Source organism: Micropterus dolomieu, linkage group LG07 (assembly GCF_021292245.1).
Source record: "Micropterus dolomieu isolate WLL.071019.BEF.003 ecotype Adirondacks linkage group LG07, ASM2129224v1, whole genome shotgun sequence".
NCBI classification, from domain to species: Eukaryota; Metazoa; Chordata; class Actinopteri; order Centrarchiformes; family Centrarchidae; genus Micropterus; species Micropterus dolomieu.
The window spans coordinates 19724456-19748217 of record NC_060156.1 but is presented as its reverse complement, the minus strand read 5'-3'; the positions used below and the strand labels follow the sequence as shown (position 1 = coordinate 19748217).

Here is a 23762-nt window from a genome sequence, read left to right as displayed (position 1 = left end):
GGTAAACCGACAATTTTCCATCAGCAGGGAGCATGGCTTTATTAGTAAAAGTAGGGGGGATGGTGGAAGGTAAGAGAGAAAAGTGAAATCAAGTTCACAAAGTCACTGTAGTTGTGATGTAGGAGGCCAATAAAGTGTGATGGCAGACCTCAATCCCAGAAGGAATTATTATATCAGTGTCTAAAGTAAACTTATAGACGGGTGGTTTCAGAACAAGATTGTATACAACCTTTCTATGAGAAAATAAAAAGTAACTGAAAATATGGCATCCATTCCACAGCTCAAACACAGACTTTATGGAGATTTTGTTGAGAAATTTTGCAAATAAGCACTAGGGTACCTTTCAAAGTAGACACACTGTAAAAGACAAGTCTGTATCTTAAGACTTACTTTAATGTCAAGCAGGATCTCATCTTGAGCAGACTTTCTGACAGGTGGGAAAACATTCACCTGAATAAAAACCGCAACCCTTGTATCAGAGATGAGACAGACACAAACAGCAAATCAATATCATCCCCAGACTGCATGTGAATTTCGAAGGGCCAACTCTGCCAAAGATAGTACATTTCTTAGTAAAACACAAGTAAATCTACAAACAAACACAGGCCATGAAGCTATCTGGGTAAAAAAAAAATAAAAGCACACCTTAGAGGGCAAACAAGCAGTGCCTTATGGTTTTCAAGGTCTCCATTTGTTTTTCCGTGTTCCACTGTCAGGTGCAGAGAGAGGAAAGAGCAGCAGAGAGAATGGTGAGCCGTAGAGGGTTAAAAGGCCATGGCTGGGATTATAGCACAAGTAAGGACCCCATACTGTGGTTTGACATGCCTACCAGCTTACAGTGCATTTTTCTCTGACAATGCAGGGTCACACACGGTCAGAGAGCATGAAATGTTTTCACACACATGTTTAAAGACAAGTGAAATGCTCAATGTTGAAGAGCCTCCTTCCCAGAGGTTATCTGTTAGCATTATGCTTTTTAATAACAAAGTCATGTTACAAAGTCAAAATCAAATTGTGGTGAAAAAAGGCATTCCTATTCGGTTCATGTTAGTGACGTGTGACCTTAAAGGACAGACTAAACACCTATTTTATAGTTTAGGTTGCACGACTTCAGAAAACCATCAAAAATGTCAAAAGGCCCAATCATCATGTACAAAGACAGGCACCAGTCGGGTAGTATTCACTAACCACTCTTCGGTGCCTTTAAAATTATTCAGCAAGAAAACCTATATGTACATAGACCATTACTCTCCCTTCAATGTTAATGAGAGGCCACTGTGCATGAGGACATAGCTAGTGCCGGGTGGTAGCTACTGATCAGCATGGGAGCTAGCTAATCCTGCCACTGATGAACTCATCTGTCTGTCTGTCCACTCCACAATCAGGCATGTGCTAACATGCCATAATCGTCACAATTCTACTCTTGCCCTGGGCTCTGCCACCTCAGCCACCTGATTATGACCTAAGTCCCAAAGGTATCACTGTTAAAGCTTTAGTAATTCCACCCTTAGCTTCACACCACCCTGTATATAGCCCTTCCATTAAAAATGGCACATCTAAGGCAGTGAGAGAGGTTGTGCATGTGTAGTGTTAAAGCACATGGAGGGGAGAGGGGCTGTTATTCTCAGTGAAGCTCTCTGTGCGTCTGACAAAAACAAGGATGCTTCTCAATGTGTCATCTACATTGCTCCCTGATGCAGCATAGGATTGTCATTTATCAACAGCCAGCGATGACACTTTCCAAATATTTAACGCATGGGGGGACTTTCTCATTCTATCTGAGTGTGTTTAAACTGCAATCTGTTTTCCTTTAAAAAAAACCTCCACCAAATCTTGCTTTTTTTTCCACCAGCCGTGAAAATATCTGTCATGAATACCACTCTTTTCATGTAATTCCCCATCCTCCTGCTTCACTGTAAGTGGCTGTCAACAGTGTGTCTTATTTATTTCTCAAGTGTTGGTGGGACAGGGGCTCCCGCACGGCACTCCTGGACCAGGAGGGGGGGGTTCGAGAGGGCGCAGGCAAAGCCTCAGTTCCCCCCAGATCGAGAGACTCTAGGTGGGAAGTAAACTTAGCCAACACTCCTGAAATGGGGCGCCACACACCCATCAACGCCTCCTTTGCAGGTGAGCAGAGCAGCAGAAGACAGGAGGGGATGTCACTCTGCAGAAGAGCACTGAAAGGAGCCGCGCGTGAGGCGTTTTTGAGAGTCATGTTTATATTCATGTTCCGCAAGACAAATATGGATCCTTCAAAAATATATGCATAAACCTGACACTGAGAAGAATAAAAGCACACTGATAAATATGTGATACCCTGACACTTTGTACACTTCTTATCATGTGAACATACACTACCATCCATCAGTGTGATGCCATTCATTTTGTGGCCCTAGCTATAGTAACTCAACTTTCTCTAGAAAAAAATGATGAACTAGGTCTTAAAACGTTTTTTTTTATTACTGTAGGTGTATGTTTACATTTAATACATTACATTTAGTACCAGGACCGTTTGCAAAAATTTTTGAATCTGACAACTTTTATCAACACAACCTTTTGTTTTCCTGTGGACACAGAGGAGGTTGGTTGACTTTGTTTGGTTTTATATTTCATGGCCAAATTTCTGAGATTAAAACCGAAAAAGTAACAGCTTTGTGTAAGAATATGCAACTAGGGTATAAAATTTTAACAAAATACGCTTATGCGGGTTTTTATTTGTCATTTAACCTGCTGCACATTATGTTGATAAGCCCATTAACAGATGACTGCTAAATTAAAGAAAACAGAACACAATTCTAAAGTATACATTTTTAACTTATTTAGCTCCTGGAAGAGTGGTACAATATTGATGTTTGATTGCAGGCAAATATATCAATATACACAAACAAACTTGACATTGACATGTCAAGTGCTAACTGACTGCCTGTCAATACACTCACTGACCAGAAAGGTGTGTTACTGTCAGGGGACTGAGAGGTATAAGGGAGAAAGAGAGAAAAAAATGGAAGCAAAAGTCAATCAAATTATCTCATTCCAGCCCACTAAACTCAAGAACTGGAGGCTAGCAACCAGGGCCTCTTCTGGGAGAACTGACAATGTCTGTGGGGTGCAATCTGAGTGACACCCTGCAGAGAAAGGACAGGTTCCAGGTTTGTCAGTGATAAACCTGGAAAAAAACACTCAACCTCTTCAGATTTCCAGTAACATAGAATATTGAGGAATATATCAAGAAATATCAATCGAGTGACCAAATGCTGCTTTTGATAGAAAGTCTAAAAGATAAAAAGTTCAGCACTGCTGATTTGCATGTGATGAATCCTACACCAGCGTGTTATTTGTTTGTCTCCCCTGGTGAATGGAACCCTCTGGAGAGAAGCAGACAGTGAAAATGCTGTTAAGATCAGAGTGATAATGACTTACTGAATAAGAGTCTGCATCGTGGGGACTGCAACTGGTTTGATCCCTGTCCTCTTATTTTCTGTCTCATTAGATAAACCTGTGGAAGTCAGACAGCCACTGATGTGATGTTACCACTGATGTGTTTTAAGACATTAAACATTCAACACGGTCTTGTCACAACACATCATAAATTAAATCATTTCAAAGTGAAGGAAAATTTAGTGAAAACTCTCCTCACTGTTTTCCTTTAGATTAAACTCATATCAAGGGGTTGTCTTGTAAGATTTGAGGGGAAAAAAATCAATAAACAATATCTGAAAAGAAGGGAAAATAGAGCAGGTGACAGATGGCTGGGAGGCTAGTGTGGGGATGTGTATGGGGGGGGGGGGGGGGGGGGGGGGTAGTAGGGAGCTTATTCAACTCATTCCTGTGTCATGTCATATAAATCTTTTTGAATATGAGCAGTGACTTTTGTTTTCTGATCACTCTCGAACTGAACGTGAGTGACAGTGGAAGGGGGGGGGGGGGGGGAGGCGCGAACGTGCTTACACCCAGGTTCACTGGCATGAATTGTTTTCCAAAAAAAAATCCCAATGAAACTTTCTAATGTGTCACAATGAATGTTCAGACAGGAAGATCAACCAGCAGAGCTGATTTGCGCCGACTTACACATTACATGTTCACATCTTTATACATTTTTCAGCTGTGACCTTTGAGTTTGTTGTGACTGTCAGAGAAAACAAATCAAATGCTGTTCACTTTGTGCAACGCGCATCATAAAAATTTGCTTTTGTTTTAATGGGTTATCAATGCTGTCTTTTTAAATAAAGATATTATATTAATAAAATTGGGCTGTTCACCATGATCATATTTTCACACAAGATGGGATGAGCCAATGTGGTGTCAAAACAAAGCCCTAGTACTCACACTCTGTCTTACACTTCATGTGGTTTTGTCCAATCATGCTTTAATATATACATTTTTCAACTTTAAGAAACATGTATGAACAATGATACAAAGTGCTTAAACTTTTTTTTTTACTATGATGTTTTTTTAATGGTATGGTTTTAGTTTTTCTGTAAAGCTGAAATAATGGCTTTGTAGCTAAAGCAGCAATTTCAGTGATTTTCATGTCAGACGATATTAGTTTGGTCCTGATTTGGCCTCTTGTTCTTGAATTTAACTCTGGGCTGATCCTGAGCAATTGGCCCTGCTTTTCAGCTTCATCTGAGGGGGTCTTAATGATGACGAACATGAGCTTAAATTATGAAATGCAAAATGGCCATAAGGTATGTTCCATTACTTGCCAGGATTCCTATAAAACAGAAAACACACACAGCCCAGTCACCTTTCTGCACAGTGTCCCCCGGGGCACAGCTCTGGTCTGTTTGAAGATCAAAGGAGCTGAGGTAAAACAGCATGTTTACAGGTGTTAGGAAATTGAAAATTTCCTTGGCTGAGTGTGGTTTTGAATGGAAGAGGAAGTCTAACTTCACATGTATGTGTTGGAGTCTGTGTTGGGTGGCCGGCATAGAAGTTTGTTTGCTTATATGTATATTTTTTCTAGACATTCAGCATCTGTACTCTCATCAATGTGTCACATGTTCCGCATGCAGTGTGCATGGACCAAAACTGTGCATAAACCGAGAATACATTTTGTTAAAAGCAAAGCGATAGTGTTAGCCACTGTGTGCCTGGTTGGTTTTGTGTTCTGCTTGCAGATAATTGGTCCTTGATGGTACACCTGCTCCTGTCTTGAAAAGCTTTGGCTGCGGCAGAAAAGAATTACCTGAAAACTCTAATATTTAACAGCACATTGCCCATTGTGACAAATAAACACAATTGGCAAGGTGTTGTGTAGGAGACATATTGAGAACCTCACTGCAAAAGCAAGTGCAACAGCACAGGAGGATTCTGAGTTTGTGAAGGATTAGTTGAATTCTAACACTTTTGGGGGGAGACCACAACAATGAGCACACCTTAGTCAAGCTGGAGTATGTCATTTACTCTGCACCTCTCCACTTTGTGTTTCTCTGTGTGCATGAGAGGACCAGTCATGCCAAGATTTCTGCATGAAAGGGAGAGTGTTTAGCTTTTGAGGCTATTTGTGCTTCTGACTCTGTAGTGTTTGTGTCCGATGGGAGGTGCCTGCGCCAGCTTCCTTAAAGGAGCAGGGGGTTTTGTTTGTTTCTCCGCCGTGCCAGGAGAAGTGACAGCCATTCCGGCTCTTTCACAGAAACACATTCATCTGTGTGAGAAAGGCGGCCGCTGAACTCAGATGAAAGGCCACGGGGGCTGCGTTGCACAGGAAGGCAGACTGTACATCGACTTCAGTACAAACACAACATAAGCCATGTCAATGACAGACAGACAGAAAGACAGACACAGACAGATTCAGAGAGAGATTAGGGGGGACAGAAATAAAGAGAGAAAATGGAACTAAGAAATATTCCTTTCTTGAAGAAACACAAGCAAACAGTAATGGCAAACAATGAATAGGGTATAAGAAAGAAAACACTGCAATAATTACACTACACTAAAGTTAATATGTTGATTGATATTAATTATGTATCTATTTCACTTTGTAATAAGATATTGGTCTCCAGACTGACCTCTGGTCACCATGAAGGTCCTATTACAAACAGCCTCCTTTTGACACAATCATTACATTAAAACATTTCTGGGCCACTTTAATTCATATCAGGCCACACAAATTAACATTTATTTTTAGTTTATGTAGTTAAAACAGGAAAGAAATAAGCCACATTATGCCTGTAACAAGTACTCTTTTTTATTGTTGAATAATTGCATTGAATGTTGTGTAAAATGTATTAACCATGTTAAAATAGTTTTTTTTTCGTCGAAGCAGGCCCACTGTTTGAGGTGACAACAACACAGGCCAGAGGACACTTTCATTTCTCGCAGTTCATATTCAATTAGAGGATACGGCTTTTGTTTTAAAAGTTTTCTGTCAAAACATGGTTGCCGACGACCTAACTTAATAGTGTCTCTACTGTTAATAGTGTTTCTACTGAGGAGACCCATTTGGAAAGTAACACACTGAGAAACGAATTTGGTTTAAAAGATACGAATTTAAGGTGTGCTCCCTAATTAAAATGTAGGTACTGACAGATTTCATAATGATGATAATCGCAAAAAGGAAGGCCTGTAAACAGCAGGTCGTTTTAACGTCATCTAAAACATGTGACATCTACTTCACGTGTCATTTTATTTAAATAGCACAAGAACAAGAACAAACGCGTTCAGAAGAAAAAGGTCACTGTGTATGTGCCTTATATAATTTCTTCCACGGGATTTATTTTTTTATTTTTAGTAAATTGTTTGTTGACTTGCAATGATTATTATTCATTTTGGCCTTTATATTGCGCTAGGGCAGTCTATTTATTTATTTATATATTTGCCTTGTAATAATTCTTACTGTGTGTAACTATACCTACACATATATTTTATTTTACAGCACTCTCTTTTGATATTTAAATCCACCTAGTTAGTCCTTAAACGCTTCATCCTTCACAATGTGCGTTATGACGCGTCATATTTAAAAGAAAGGCAGTTTTATCGGGCTTGACATGGCTGTCTTGAATAGTTAGATTGGTTAAACTATGTCACCAAGCTTCATTTAAAAAAAAACATTTTCATAAACATAAAACCAACAAAAAGTTTGCCTCTAACAAACAGAAAAAACAATGACACATATATATATATATATATATATATATATATATATATATATATGATGAAGTATTAATGACTAAGAGCATTAACCTATACTGTGGAGGTGTCTTGGGCCTGCTGGTGCTTTAGTTTTATTTTAAACTTTAAAATTGGATATATTTATACCAAATCACAGAATTTGTTACAATAATTATTTACAGTACACGAAAAAAGTTAACCGTGGACAATAAGTGAAGTTTGTGGGTGTGTGTGTGTGTGAGAGAGAGAGAGAGAGAGAGAGAGAGAGAGGTGAGAAGAGAGAGAGAATTAATCCATTATTATCAAAACACAACCAAAAACACACTGATCACACTGGTGGTATACAGCACAAATGACCTGACCTGAAATGACTGACAGGTGTGGTAGACCGGCAAGTACAGTCTAGGACAAATAAACACGCGCGCGCGTGCGGCATTGCTTGCTGTAACCATTCCCTGGAGGCTTACAATCACAACCGCTCCTTGCTTCGCCCTCTTACTCAAACGTCAACCGAACTCCCACTACAACCACAGTGAAGCGTCATTGAAAGAGTGTTGTCCCAAATATCGACATACTGGCTTCTGTCAACTGGTGATCAAAAATGTTTCCCCAAAAACAGCAGTCTCCGCCTCTCTCGCTGTCTCACTGGCTCTCTCTCTCCCCCTCTCTCCCTCACACACACACACACACACACACACACACACACACTAGCGGGGTCGCAACACTCCTCTTGTGTTAAATAAGGTTGTGTGAAATAAGACATCCAGTATAGCCTGAATAAATACTTGTCACTCTAAAATTATTTGCTCATGCTGTATTCAACGAATACACACTCCATCTCGCTTTAAACTGTTAATTCAATGTTGTTTTCTTAAAATAGCCTACATCATGAATCCAGGTAAACCCCAGAGGTGTCCCTGTTGATTTTCTTTTATTGAATAAAAAAAACGGGGTCAGCAGGTTTAACTTATAGTCCTGCCTCCCTGCAGCCTGGGCGTGTAGGCCTAACCATTGTAACTCTTCTTCAGTCTGGGTTGAGTTATGTGAGACAAGGACCGACACTCACTTTAGTTTAAGAAAACTCTGTTACTCTGTTAACGCGACTGTGACTAGGCATACACTAATGAAGAAAGTTCAATTTGCTCGTTAACTTAATGACCTCAAAGATTTCCTCCTGAACTTTGGCCTGAGTCCAAGTGTGGGTCCTGAAAAACATCCCCTATAAAACCTACAGGCCCAGCGTGGCAGGTTGTGTGTGTGCTCTTACAGTACAGTATCCTTACAGTACAGACAACCATGTACAAAGAGCTGTGAGAAGCGGGGGGGAGAGCGTTTCCTTCTCCGCGGATCAATATCAGCGCAGCTGGAGCCGAACAGGAACCGGCATCTACACACTGTGTGGAGCTGGCCTTTACCACTTCCTACGGGTCACATCTTCCTCCACCGGAGAGGTCACCGGGCCAGCCACTGAAAGGACCGTTAGGAGGTGATTTCAAATAACTAAATAAGCTGCGTATAAACCACTGTTTTTCTCATCTACACCTGGGACATAGAGACACTCATCCCAGTTTAGACACTTTTTTCCTTTTGCGAAAACATAATTTGCCCTCTTTTGACTGGCTGAAAATAGAAATATGTGAGGTATGCCATAGGAAACTTATGAAAGGATTTTTCAGGAGAAAAAAAACAAATTCTTTTCCTTCATTTTTTTCAGTAGGTTCTGATTGATTTTAGTTGATATAATTGCCTGGTTGTAATCAGCATCGCCTCCCTGGAAATCCTACCAAGCTTTTTATTTACTAGATAATTCTGTGAACCAAGTAATGTGAGTAGCTTTTATAAAAGGAGACAACGGTGCGTGCAGTCTTGTAGCTCCACAACACGGACAGTGCCACTTGCTGCCTCAGCGGAGAGTCGGCCTGCAGCGCATTTCCGCCATCACAAACAGGTCCTACTAAGTGTTTTCTATGTTTCTGAAGATCTATAAAGCACGACTCATACAACAATAATGACAGCAACTTATTCATACACAAGCATGCGCAGTAAGCTGAGGCCAGCTTGCAAAACAACAAACCAAGTAACAAACAGCTAAATAAATTTCTCTCGCCGGTTTAATTCATCTATAGCCTTAATTTATGCCTACTATTTATTCTTCAAAGAGCCTCAGATCTGTATGAGCAATGCAAGCTCACTGATGGCAATCTATGCCATTATCTTCACTCAGCACTACAAAACGTCAAATTAAAACAAACACGCCTGAAGCGCTCTTAAAAGCATCTACATTAATAACAGAACTGCGGAGACATATGGCCATCTCCCATAACAGCTTACAACTAGAGCACGAAGAAGCTCTCCTAGACTAAGTCGAGTCAAGTTCAAGTTCACCATCTCCTGTGCAGTGGAGTGTCCAGCATGGGGGGAGGGGTTGCATTTTAGGGCTGTGTTTTTTCAAATAAACTGACCTGGGAGAATATAAAGTGACAAGATATGATATAAGAAAGAGAAACGCTGTTTCTCCTATACAAACAGACTGGCAGACACTTAAGCACTGAGTGTGCAAAATAAAAATGCTTACTTTGCATGAGCTTATTTTCTTCATTTAAATTCAAAATGTTAAAACTCCAAATACAGATGCTTATAAATAGTTAGTATTGACTTCCTTCTTATATGGGTTGTGTTTCTCTTCCGAACAATTCTGAATATGTACGCAGTTCACTTAAATTCCCAAATCTCTTGTTAATTTTAGCACCATAACAGCCACAATGTCTAGGGCCTGTAAACAAACAAAGCTTGAGGTAAAACACCATAATGTTCTTGAGCCTAAGGACAAGAATTGAGAGCAGGAAGAATTTAGAGAGTTCATGACTAAGTTATACCATCTGAGACGCAATAAACTTCCCTGAGAATGCCTGATTCATTCCAAAACAGACAAAAAACTTCCCAAACAAGATGTAACTCACTAAACTGCACCAACAACCAACAAAATAAAAAGCATGAGAAAGCAAAGGAAATATTTAGCACTTGCAACACCTTTTATTATATTTGTATGCAGTAAAATTCTTATCACAATAAGGAAGAAAACACCTCTTAAAACTTTGAACAAAAGCACATAACGAAACAACTGCCCATGTTTAGCTCGTAATTGTACATATTTATAGTAAAGAAACATTCTTTATAAATACTGTTTCATCTGTAGCAAGTAAATACCATAATTTAATTACAAATGGATAAATATGGCAGTTGATATTTACAAAAGGAAGGGTGTAGTTACAGAAAATCGAACGGCACAACGTTTATTTTCCTCACAATCTTCCAGATAGTATTTCACAATTCAAACTTGCAAAGCACAAAACATCACAAGTTAAGCCCAGCAAACTAAAATATACATTCACAAGCATAATATTGTGGTCTGTTTGAGTTAAATGTTAACTTTGGCACTCTTTCCAGTTTATAGATGTTTAGTATAGTACAATCAATTTGCCTTAGGATCACAATATTCAACATTATAGTACAATTTTATCGTAATATGTGCACTAAAAGTCCAGTTAGAGAAATAGCTACCATTGAAGGAACATCTATACACCAAAGACTGACAAACTATCACAACCAATGGGAAAGTGGGCTTTTAGTAATTATTTACAATATGAAATACACCTCGACTATAATACATATTTTCCTTTGTTGGTAATCCTCATTATCCCTGGTGAATCAAAAATAATGAAATCAAAAATAAACAAATGTAACAAATGTTTGTGTGCCTCCTGTGTGCACTTGTCCCAATCTCCTGCTGGATGGTCCAGTGCTGTGAAATGAGTGTGTGTTGCTTCATTTCAGCTTAGTCCTAAACATACCATTCACTGAAATTGGAGGATAGGCCACTGTGGCTGGTGGTGTTGTGCACAGCTGAGGCTGGAGACATGGTGGTGTTGCTTTGGGTCTCAGTGGTGGGAGACACCAGGCCTGGGGGTGTGGAGGATTCATAACCAGAGCTGGCTGCTGGTGATGAGTCTGATGCTGGTGGGGAGGCTTCGTGGACCTGGGAAAAAAGAAAGACAAATAAGTATTCACAAATCCAACATGTGCTTTACAAAAAGAAAAGCTGTTGGATGAAGATGGGAATGAATTATGCACACTCTAAAACGCTATCAGTACTGTAGTCATTTGCGTGCATTACAGAGGCCTGACATACATACAAATGCAACAATTCAGCACACAGTTCTTGACATGACGTATTTACCTTCATGTGTTTCCGTAGAGAGCTGGGATGTGTGTAGGACTTGTCGCACATTTTGCAGAGATATGGCTTGTCCGACGTGTGAACATGCATGTGTTTCTTTCGATCGCTGCTGTTTGCAAACCTTCTGTCGCAGCCCTCAAACTCACACTGGAACGGCTTCTCTCCTACAGGAAGAAAAAAAAGGAAAAACACTGTCAGATATATACTTTTACTAAGAAACGCCTCGGGCTGAGTGTGTAACTACAAGGAGCTGTGCCGCTTATTGGGTGCGTAAAATTCAAATGCAAAAGTTGAGTGTATGGTGCCATGGAAGTGTTCCCTAAAAATAACCATTTTTAAAACAACTCACATCATGATCCCAATTGTGCTAGAATGCTTAAACGCTTATTTTAAAACGAGATGGGGGAGCTTCTACATCTTATTTAGCCTAAATAATGCGCATAGTGATTTGGAGGGGGTGGGAGAGGGGTACAAGGCCGTCCTCAGTAGGCCTACAGAAGGCGTACCATTTGCTGGGAGACAATAAAAATCTAATTAGCACCTGACCAATTTCATGGCACGGCACCATAATGTATTTCCCAAGAAAATAAGTCCAAATGTGAAAGGCTGGTAATGGCCCTGTCTAGCACCTTAGCTCCTATCAAAGGGACGCATGAGGAAAACAAAAGGCAATCCTTAAGCATAATTAATACCACTGGTGTTGTGCTTGGCTAAACCTTCACCACAACACCACAAATCCTAAACAAACAGGAATTCAGTACAAATAATTTATCTAAGGGCAAATTACGGCAAATCTATGTGATAAAGGGAATAATAAGAATAGTGTGAGCTATAAAAAGCGCAATATCGAGAACAAACTACATTAAAACCTTGTGTTATGACGATGCAGGCAACACGCTCCCACTGACCCATTTTTAAAGTTTACCCCAAACAATAAAACATCGACAGACACAGCGATTTTTTTTCTACACGTTTGGAGAATGTTTTACGACAGAATAATTGTTAAAATGTGCCTGGTGTCATTAGTACAATGAAGACATTATTTCGCTAATCTAATCCCATCTCACCTCTCTCTCTATCTCTCCTGGATTTACTCCTAAATCTACTTTGAGTGTTTCTACGAATACTATCTACTGTAGCAGTCTAAAATAGCCACTGATAATCAGGATCTTAATTGTTTTCTCTTGACAGGGCACATATTCACAACAGCGAAATGCACGTTCAACAACAATAAAAACAATCATACTGATTAACCAAAAATCTATTTTAAGAAGCCGTTCACGGCATTGTGATAATTACCTGTATGTGTTCTCTTGTGTATCTTCAAGTTTTCCGACCGTGCGAAAACCTTCCCGCAGCCGGGGAAGGGGCAAGGAAAGGGCTTCTCTCCGGTGTGCACCCGAATGTGGTTCACCAGTTTGTATTTCGCCTTAAACGGTTTGCTCTCCCGGGCGCAATCCTCCCAGAAACAGACGTGGTTGGTCTGCTCCGGTCCACCGACATGCTCCACCGAGACGTGTGTGACCAACTCATGCATGGTGCTAAAAGTTTTGTTGCAACACTTCTTTGGGTTGCTGAGCTGCTCGGGGTCGATCCATTTGCAGATGAGTTCCTGCTTGATGCACTGTTGCCTCATGTAGCGGAAAAAGGCACCGGGGTGGTGGTGGGCTGCCATGTTCATCCCCATGTTCATATTCATGGAGCCGTACTGGTTGTGGAGCTGCGCGGCCGAGTAAGGGTCGGTCCTCGGGCTGGAAACCTGGTGGTACTGGTCGGAGCGTCCGAAAACTTCTCCGGGTAGTCCGAGCCTCATTTGCCCGTTCAGGACATTAGGGGATCCGTGGGACCCATGTTGGTCGTGGATCCCGGGGAACAGAATGTGGCCTTGAGTGTCTGTGTGGGAGTGATGAAGGGATCCCGCCGTGGGGCCAAAAATAGTATGCTGGCCGCTCGCCGGAGAGGATTCTCCGAAGCCACGACTACGAAAGAGAAAGTCCCTGGTGGAGTTGAAAGGAGAGCTTGCATACGACGTGACATGAGCGGCGTGAGCCCCCAACGCCGCAGCGGGGTAGCCCGGCGCCTGGGTGGTGAAGGCAGAGCTCTGTCCCGGAGAGAGATCATGGTTCAGCTTAAACGCACCCATGTGTGCGGAGTCTACAAAGCTATTTTGTGCCAAACTCAAGTCTCTCTCCTGCATCTCGCTCGCAGAGTGGTGCCTGGCAAATGACCCCACTCCCAGTCCGGGGAACTGGTGACCAGCATCCAGTAACATTATTTCAGTAAGCGATTTTTTTTTTTTTGCTTAAATCAGCGCAGGGTGCAGGTCTACAGCGGGTAAGTTAAAGAACAAAATCAAATGTTGATGCTGGCAAGCAACGATTCAACTTCCAACCTTGGAATCACCATATCAGGCGTGATTTAAAACGCTGCTCCGCTCATGAGGGGGAAATCAGCTCGGCTTACCGCACACTGAATTTACTTCTAGTTAACTTGCGTTTCAAAAATCCAAATGAAACGAAGTGAGGAGTTTCCTTGTGTCCTCTTCTCCTGACTGCGACAGTTGGCTGAGTTAAAATGCACACGACGAATTAAATAATTATCTTACTAGGTGTCCTCTGCGTAGACAGGGCGAGAGTAGTTGGAGCATCTCAAAAATCGCTGCTCCGATTGGGTATGTATTTATTTCTCTGGCTCGCCTATGTTTATTGCGGAGTGTCCCTGTTTCTCCGTGGACTGGCTCTACCTCTTCTTCCGCCCCCTTTAACTGGAGCCCGTTCATTCATTCCTCGCAGTCTCATTGGCCACTGCGCCTCATCAATCCCAGGTGCCCCTCCAATAGCAGGTAGCGCTTTGGCGACTTAATAGTGCAACGCCATTTTCCACTAATAATTACCGCCTACTTTTAGGAGAAGATTTAGGGGGTATACAAGCGAGAGGATCACGACAAGAGAGAGGAGAGAACCTGTTTTGTTGTTTATATTCCGTACGTGCCAAGTTGCAGTAGGATAGATAACCAACAAAAGATAAAAATGAGGCATTTGATGAGAAATAATATTGTAGATGATACAAATGTTTAGAGCAGGCAGTTAAAAAAAGTTAATCTGTTAATCTAAATATAAAGCAAAACCTCTGTGAATTTAAAATTTGGAAAGCAGAAATGATCACGCTCCTATCAACCTACACAGAGAGAGCCCTGCTATTAAATGTATGGCTTACAAATAACTACCATGATATCAAAAACAACACGGACAGCGCACTATGTTCAGTCCGCATGGCAGTATAACTGCAGAAGATACGAGATTGGTTTTATTTCCAGGCATATTCTCTTCTATAGCTTGAATATGAAATAATTTTGTTGACCTCAAAAGTCTACTAAAATACTATTTGGCAAAAAAAAAATGCAAAACAGGTTAATGTTCTAATGCAAAACATTAGACTTGCTTTTTAAATAATGAACTCAATGTACAGCTGTACCACCTGTCCCTTTTTTTTTTTTTAATAGAAACTAGTATCAGAACCAATTAGAATACATTCTTCTATTTAAACATAGAAAATCTGAAATGCTGATATATCGTAATAATGTCTTAGGTCAGGGTTAATAAAGTTAAGAGAATCATTCAAATCTGAGAAATTCTCGCCACTTAATTCTCCACAGCTGAAAAACCTTGTGTGGCTCCATATGGAGTCCAGTGGTTTTTCACTGGTTGTAGAACCACAGCTGGGCCTTTAGTGGTGCTCCAGCGTTCACACTGGCAACCGCCAGTGGTTGTTGTTGGTTCTTTTAATGTTTCCATATGTTACTGGTTCTGCTTCCTCGGTGGTTCTCACATTCACCACAGCAATTAGGTTACATGTTATGGTGGTGAACTGCGCTTAGATTCAATGTAACCATTAGTGACCCATAAGGTCGAGTCTTGCTGGAGCCCACTATTAGAAAGTTTTAGCAATACATGTTTTTCAGTTGATATTGAATTAAGATGTCATTGTGGTCTCTGTTAGCATGGGTCAGTGTAATGTTTAGTTTTAGCCCTCAAAAATTATGCACACAAGAAAACAATAGGCTGTAGCACATACACCCACTGTTTTTGTTAAAACTGTTAACCGTAACATTTTTTTTCACAATATATCATTTTTTGGTTTCCGTACAGGCACAAACACATAAAACTGCTAGAGGGAAGTTATTTTAAACAAAGATTCGCTTCATTTACTGACAGCTTTCTATTACAAACATGCACTGAATATGCATACAAATGGAGATATACAGGCCATACACCACAGCTGCTCGTTCACGTAGTCAAAGGAAGTTTACTTACATTTTCAACAAAACGAAATCCCACAAGTATTCCACGAACCATTACACATCACCTTTCTGTGTCTGTCTTAGCTCTCTGGTGCTCTGTAAGCGACAAAATAATGGTGAATGCGAGGGAAACGTTTTAAAAACTTTTTGAAATTGTGTGAGTCTTAGCTCAGAGTGGGACAGGCTGAGCGTTGTGTGCCATTCTTCCAAGTCTATTTCAAACCGCACCACAGGAAACGCAGGAGCTGATCCAAGTTCAAAGTCACGTCTGCCGACCCCTATAAGAAGTTCTTTATTTCTCTGGAAAACCACAAAAACCTTCCCCAGATAGGGAAGCGAAAGAAAATTAAAAGAAAAAAAAAATCTATTGGGGTTTCCCTTCTACTTGGAGAACAAAGGGGGTCCTGCCTATTGAAAATCCCCCAATGACCAGTATTTTAACAGGTTTTAGGATCAGCAACCCACATGTGGACATGGCCTACAAAATGTGATCTGAAGTTAGAGTTGACAGAAACTAAAAGCATTTAGATTGGGAGTATGAAGCAAAGCTTATCACTAAAGTCTGTAGTCTTGATCACATAAGGTAGCTCTGCCTGTGTCTTATATAAAGGGAGGGGGGGGGGGGGCAAATGCATATTTCTCCTCTCAATTATCTGACAATATCAATATGTTGAGAAACTGGAAGATTACTAGCGTGGCTTCCCGTGACCTTGTGTTTCATGGATGTTTGACCTCTGACCCGTTAAGACCACATATGTTGCCCTCTTGACTCCTTTTGGTAAAATAACCCTGTTTATGACAAAGCTTCTTTGTTTTAAAGAGAGAGGGAGAGCGAGCGGGAGAGAGAGAGACAGAGAGAGAGAGAGAGAGAGAGAGAGAGAGAGAGAGATGCCCCCCTTCTTCCGTGTGAGGCATCTGCATCATTGGGTAGTTTGGTAGCTATAAGTCAATGAAAATTAACCCAATCCTTCAGGAAAGTTCAGACCCGACTCACCCTCTATTAATTTAGATAATTCAACACTTTGTGTGATATAAATCACTTTCCGTTCATTTGACATGTTAAAATATGATAAATGTGGAAAATTCGGCGGCAACGTGTGATACCGTGACTGAGAAGTGTAATGTGTAGCTTAGGCCTCTTGCAAAAATTGGACGTGCGTGATGTTCACAAATTGTCACGGTTGAGCAACAGGGATAGTAACTGATGCTGCAAGAACTGCTGTTACCATTTCTCATCAAAATGATCACTGTTGTTGGTAATTTTGTATAGATTAGGCCCCATTTAATGTGGAGTTTAATTGCATGTGTATGAAATAGGGGACCTTAAACAAATCATGAACAACGAACCCACTGCTCTTATGTGTTTTATGGGTTTACAGAAGCTCTCACTGGAGCTGAGCATATTTTATTTATTTAACACAATCCCCAGAGACAATGGCACACACACGTGGTCACGGGTAATTTGTTTTTGTAACTTTCAAATTTCTGACGAAAATACAAATATGACACAGTCCTTATGCAAATAAATTGAAAAATAGGCAGCTGTTTATAAGAAATAAACTGATAGAGAAACTGGCAAAAAAAGAAGATCACAACAGCAGTATACATGCATTTCATTTGGAAGAGTACAAGACGTTATATATCAATTTTAGAGGTTTTGGCATAAAACCTCTATTCCCGAGCCTTCCTTTCATTTCGTGTTTATCAAGTTCATAAATCAGTTTCAACAGAGGAGCACGTGCAACAGACCCATAACATGTAAACCCTTCCCTCTCTAAATACGATGAAAGCCAATTATAAAACATGTTAGTGAGTGAGAAAATGTGGCATTGTATTTTGAGTTTTACATTTTAAGGCCAGCCTTGCACAACTAGATTACGTGATGATTTATAGTTGAGAGGCCAGCTCCCATAAATCGATTGGGAAGGTGTCTGAATGAAGACATGTCAATGACAGATACAAGTCCTGCTTTCAACAGGGACTATTCAAATCCGTCATAGTGAACATAAATACAGTTTCACAAGTGTCTGCCAACCAAGATCACAAAAAGTTGAATAATAAGTTTAAAAAATGGAGAACTATTAAAGAAATGACACCTTTTACAGGCCAAGACATTCACTGAAACAATATTATAGGTTACGCTGTAACACTCTTAGTTTACTGCTGCACGTTTATAACTCAGGTCTGCCTTAACTTGCAATATATTTAAGCCAAGACAAAATATTTTTTATGGATTTTTATTATTGAGGCAAAAATGTCTGAAGAAATAAGAATTTGACTTTTTTTTTTTTTTTGGTTTTCCTAACTTAGTATAGTATGATCAGAATGACAGCTTATACACTACCTCAAACTCAATTTAAAGTTAATTTTTAAATTAAGTTATTAAGATTAATTAAGTGCAGTGGTCATACTGTTCTTATATATTCGTATATCATATGCAGACAATACTGGTAATGACGGTTAGGGAGAATAGGTTAAAAATATGGCAAAAAAACTAAACAAAAAACTGAAAACAAGCCGCAAACCTATTTCTCTGGTGTTTTCTGATCTATTTTGTTTTATTTAATTACTTTTTCACCCTGTATTTTTGTTTTTTCAGTTAAATGGTTTGTATAATTTATCAATGCAATGGCTTTCCACAAGTGTTCCTGACAAATCATGTTCCGTTTTAGGAGCTGCATATTTTCGAAATGTTTCTTGATAACTAAAAGAAAATATCTAAAAACCAAATAAATAAACTGTGTTAATGTTGTCTTTTTTACACATCTAGCCTATACACTGGTCACATCTTTTACACTAGTCCCAAACATCCATCCAACAGCAGCAGGCTTTTTCCGCGTTTTTCTTTTTTTTCCTCATAATGGCAATAGTAAGACACTTGGACAAATCAGAGATAAACTAGGCTGCGTTTGTCACATAAACTGACATTTCGGTCTTCCACATGCGCCAGCACCAGTAAATAGAAATCCGCACAAACAGATCTGCTGGTAACTTTGTGAGTACAACTTTTTGGAGTCAACAGCGATAAAGAGAGTGAGGGGGCGGAACCCTGCTGAGCCCCTGCGCTGAACGACAGCCAATCGCTTCGTTCTCCTAACTGCCAGTCACCGAAATCCGTCCAATACCCGCAGTGCCATTTCTAAACTGTATTCCCCACTGTGTCCTCCAACTGTTGTATGTTCTGCCAATCGCTTGAGGACAGAGTGGGGAAAGGAGCAAGCAGAGTTAGAAGCCGGACAAAAGAACTTATAGACCCCTTATATACATATTTTCCTAATGTTTTAGAGAGCGTGGTGTGGTGGAAAAACAATTGCGGTGAGTGCGGATGGACTTGTCAGTGTAGTTATGGAACCCCCTTTAAGCAAGAGGAATCCGGCGATAAGATTAGCGGATTTGGCAGCGACTCAACCCCTTCCTCATCAGAATATGACAGGCTTCCCGGGGCTAGGGGGGCATCACCCTCTCTCCCACCATGCCCACCTCCACCCTGGGGAGCTGGGCAACGACCCCGGAGTGGCACTCACTCCATTTGGACCAGAGCACATGGCACAGACAAATGCTCTCAAACTTAGCCCATCTCAGCACATTCAGAGCCATCCCGAAGCCCAGACAGCGGCATCTTTCACTTCTGCTCAGACCACAGTTGGTTTCCCCGTGGCTCACCCCCACTCAGGCTACTCAAGCAGCAGGGACTTCATCCTCAGGAGAGAACTCTCAGCCTCTGCTATGCATGCACTTGGCGACCAGCATAGTTCCGCCTCCTCCCCTCATCACCATGGCATGTTCATCTCCCCAACAGGTGCTTATGGGCACACGGAAAGTGGGGCCCATTCACTTTTCTCTGGACTTCACGACCAGGCGTCCCCAGGTGCCCACCACCATGCCCTCAATGGGCAAATGCGCCTGGGTATACCGGGGGACATCTACGGCAGGCCAGAGCACTTCGGGCACAGGCCAGAGCACTATGGACCCTCTTCTCTCCACAGCTACAACTCCATGAACCTCAATGTGAACATCGCTTCTGCTCCTCACGGAGCGGCGGGGGCGTTTTTGAGATACATGCGGCAGCCCATAAAGCAAGAGCTAATCTGCAAATGGATTGACCAGGAGCAAAATCAAAAGAAGCCCTGCTCTAAAACTTACAGCACCATGCACGAGCTGGTCAACCACGTCACGGTGGAGCATGTCGGGGGACCGGAGCAGAGCAGCCACGTCTGTTTTTGGGAAGAATGTCCACGGGAAGGAAAAGCTTTCAAAGCGAAGTACAAACTGATAAATCACATCCGAGTTCACACGGGAGAAAAGCCCTTCCCGTGTCCTTTCCCGGGTTGTGGAAAAGTGTTCGCTCGATCGGAGAATTTAAAGATTCACAAGAGGACTCACACAGGTCAGTACGTCTAATTGTTTAAAACTTGCCTCGCAATGTGAAAGGGTGACCTTGTGTTGTTATTCACATCCGAAATGGATGGTCAGTGCGACCGAGCGCTATTGCGCATGCAAGCCAGCAGAAAAGTTTTATTCAGTGAAGGCTCGCACAGTGAGTAAACGTGTTTCATTTCCTTTCTTAAATATACACCTTTTTACTCGCCGAGACGCCTGCTGTAGGCGTGAGAGGATTATGGCATATCATTTGGAAAACGTGCTTACGTGCATGCAGGACAGCACTAGAACACGCGTAAATGTAATTATCCTCAGGCGTAGGACGTTTACGCAGAAGCTCAGTTTATACATCGACAAGTCTCTCCACATGGTACGCGATATCTTAACGTATGCCAGGTGTATTAGTTTTAAGCATTGGTTTATTGTTAACCATCCGGAGTATGAGCTATAGGCTATAACCTCTGTGGGCTACTACTGTCTGTGGAGAAATCAAATATATCCTGATATACTGTCCAACCAAAACAACTGCGTTGTGATGAATTGTTGCTTAGTGCTTTAAGGTAAAGACCATGAGTCTTAGCAGAGTAAGTTTCCACAACATTTAAAATCTAAGAGTGTCCGTTTGGAGAGCTGTTTTTGTTGTTGATACTTAGATTAAGGGTCATGTTTTGGCTAAGGGAGAGCTAAATTTTGGCCTAATGCCACCCGCCTTCTTACTGAATGATGTGAAATCCCCAGGGAAATAAATAATACGTAATCTATTAAAAATAGAAGTTATCAGAAAGTCCATCTTCCACTTTCGTATTATTATCATTATGACAACGCGCACTGCACACCATTCCAATTTAAAACATACATGCACTGTGCAGGCTATGATTTTAAAAAAAAGAAGAAGAAGCATGTTTTTCATTTAAGGGTGACAGTGCGTGTGAGAGAGATAGAGAGAGCGCGCGAGAGATGAGTTATAACCACCACGATACTTAAACGGCTCCTGGTGGTCTTCTGACTGCCCCCCCCCCCACCACCACCACACACATACATGTAACCAGGAGGCCTAAAGCCATGTTGCACGTGGTCACACATGAACATGCTTTGGATAAGTGGGTGTGGAGCATTGGCTCCAGTAGATGTTTAGTGTGTACGCTTTGGTGAAGAGGAAGCCCCAGTGGAGAGGTAGGCCTGCAGGCTGCTACACAGCAGAGTTCATGAGAAGTTACCCTAGTGTTGTATTTATTCAGGTATGCACTTCTGAAGTGTGTAAAAATGTATCTACTCTCTATGTTTTCTAAAGCAGTTATATTACAGCACATGACACTGACTGTATCTGTTTCTATTTTATTCCAGGAGAGAAACCCTTTAAGTGCGAGTTTGACGGCTGTGACAGAAAATTCGCCAACAGCAGCGACCGGAAGAAGCACTCTCATGTCCACACCAGTGACAAGCCTTACTACTGCAAAGTCCGTGGCTGTGACAAATCGTACACACACCCGAGCTCGCTGCGGAAGCACATGAAAGTGCACTGCAAGTCCCCGCCGCCTCCTTCCACCAACGTCCCCTACATTTCCTCCACAAATCCTCTTGGAGACCCTCTCACGCCCAACTCCGAGCCCCACAGGAACCGCTCTGCGAATCTCTCTCCTCAGGTCACCAACCTCAACGAGTGGTATGTGTGCCAGGGGAGCGGAGGACCCAACCACCTCCACACCCCGTCCAGCGATGTGCCAACGTCAGATTCAGACGACGAGGACTCTTTCAGACATTCAGACCCAAGGACAATGCTTTGATGCCCTGTTTACAACCACGTGACTGTCAAACTTGACCAGTTAAAGTGTGTAGGTCGTGCTGGCCCGTGCACTTGGGATGTTGATCAGTTATTTTCACTGTAGTATTATTAAACGACTGTGCTACATGCAGATCACTCATTATTATCTTGGAGGCAATGCAGGCCTAGTTACATGAGGAAGAATTTCTCTGAGGTGACCCCTGACCTTTCTTAAAATGTGGATCAAAACTATCAAAAAGAAACATTTAACACTGACATTAGAGCTGAAATTAAAATTCCCTGTTTGTTATTTGAAAGGACCAACAATTTTAGATTTCTGAAAAGAACTTTTAAGATTTTTTTTTTATTATTATTATTTTTTTTTTTTTAAACCAGAGTAATATGTAGGGTTTAATTAACAGCATGGCTTAAGGCTCAACTGGTGTGCTGAAATGACATCTTTCATGTGACCTCCCATCATCCCCTTGCAGTTTAATAATGTGCCTGCTATCAATCACTGTCATATTCCAGACATTTTAGGAAAACAAATGGTACTGCTTTCAACCCCACACATGGCAACAAATGGTAATGGAGACAATAGAGGATGAGGCTTTTTTTATGTGCGTGCTTTCTTTAAGATGTGGTACAAACTTTGATAAACCAACAAGGAAAAAAAATTAAGAGGCAAACATCGACCTTTTCAGATTTATACATGTGTTTGGATGGAATTTTGTAATATTTAAGAACTATTTAAGACTATATTTTATGCAAAATACACAAGTGTTATGCTCGTTAAAGAGTATGAGTAAGTCCCTTGAGACCCTAAATGTCTACACTGACAGGCTTTGACCCTGTAGGATTTGTATATATGTAACTGTACTGATGCTTGTGAATGTTGTGTAGTTTTAATTACAAAAAAAATTGTTGTTTTGTACATTGTAATTTATTTGCTGGTATCAATGTTGTATTTTAATTACAGGAACACCAAAGAATAATAATATCAGTTTTGGTGATGCATAGTACCCTGCTGATGTTTTTTTTTTTTCCTCTCAATTTTGTGTTATTTTTTTGTTCACTTTTAAAAAAAATTTAATTGTGGTCTGTAAAAGAACAAAACATTTACTTGAATAGGCTGTGTAATGTGAAAAGTCCCTTTCTGGCATGCCTTTTGTAGTGATTTGTCTTTCTCTTTGAGGTGCATGGTGCAGTTGGACATGATGGATGAACAAAAAAAGAAGACATAAATCAACTATGATTGTGCAGACCCTTGATGTTCAAAATTAAATTTACAATATAAATTTCATGCTAAAAATTAATAAAAAAATCAGGACATATACAGTAAATAGTATGTAAAAGTGTCAAATTATTATGATTTATGAGTGAATTTGATTGGAGTTTGGGGAAATTGACAATCACAGAATATTAATGGACTGGTTACACATAAATTCGACTGGACTCGATTGCTGCTTTTTGTAAAAAGTATTTTAAGATGCTGTACATTGATTGTCAATTTATTACCTTTAAATGTGAAATGCAACACAACATCAATGTCATTATCACATCAAATGACAAAGTAGCAGTAGCTCTGTTCATTTCCTATCCCGCCATTTCTATAAAATATCCACTGTTATCTTAGAATTAGCCAGGGAGGCTGGTATAAACTAATCACTGAGCTAATGGGAAAACTTATAGCCCCCTGATGGCTCTACCTCTGAAAGGCGCGACGGCACAAAGCAGCCGAGGCATGAATCATTCATGGGAAAAATAAAAGATAAAAGATATCTGACAATAAGCAAGGCCTTGTATAGAGTGTATAAAACAAGTTCCCCCTCTTATTTCCTCCATTAAAACGCACAATCTCACTTTCAAAGAGTTGCCTGTCCAGTCTATAGAATTAAAATTGACCAACGCGAGTCCTGCACCACATCAAAGGCTGCAGCTTCTGAGAGGAAGGCTGGCCGCTTTGACAG

General features: G+C 40.9%; 2 protein-coding genes across 2 annotated transcripts; one reads left to right on the top strand and one right to left on the bottom strand.

The window, feature by feature from the left end:
* Positions 1-10139: 10139 nt before the first annotated feature.
* zic2a (zic family member 2 (odd-paired homolog, Drosophila), a) lies at positions 10140-14063 on the bottom strand. The gene is made up of 3 exons (XM_046053923.1): positions 12650-14063; positions 11351-11514; positions 10140-11149 (listed from the first exon to the last, which is right to left on the bottom strand). Exons 1-3 carry the CDS (start codon positions 13620-13622, stop codon positions 10955-10957), a joined length of 1332 nt encoding a protein of 443 aa, XP_045909879.1. The 5' UTR covers positions 13623-14063; the 3' UTR covers positions 10140-10954.
* Positions 14064-18842: 4779 nt separating this feature from the next.
* Positions 18843-23098, top strand: zic5 (zic family member 5 (odd-paired homolog, Drosophila)). Its single transcript, XM_046053919.1, has 2 exons — positions 18843-20037; positions 21375-23098. Exons 1-2 carry the CDS (start codon positions 18996-18998, stop codon positions 21812-21814), a joined length of 1482 nt encoding a protein of 493 aa, XP_045909875.1. The 5' UTR covers positions 18843-18995; the 3' UTR covers positions 21815-23098.
* The last annotated feature ends 664 nt before the right edge of the window (positions 23099-23762 follow it).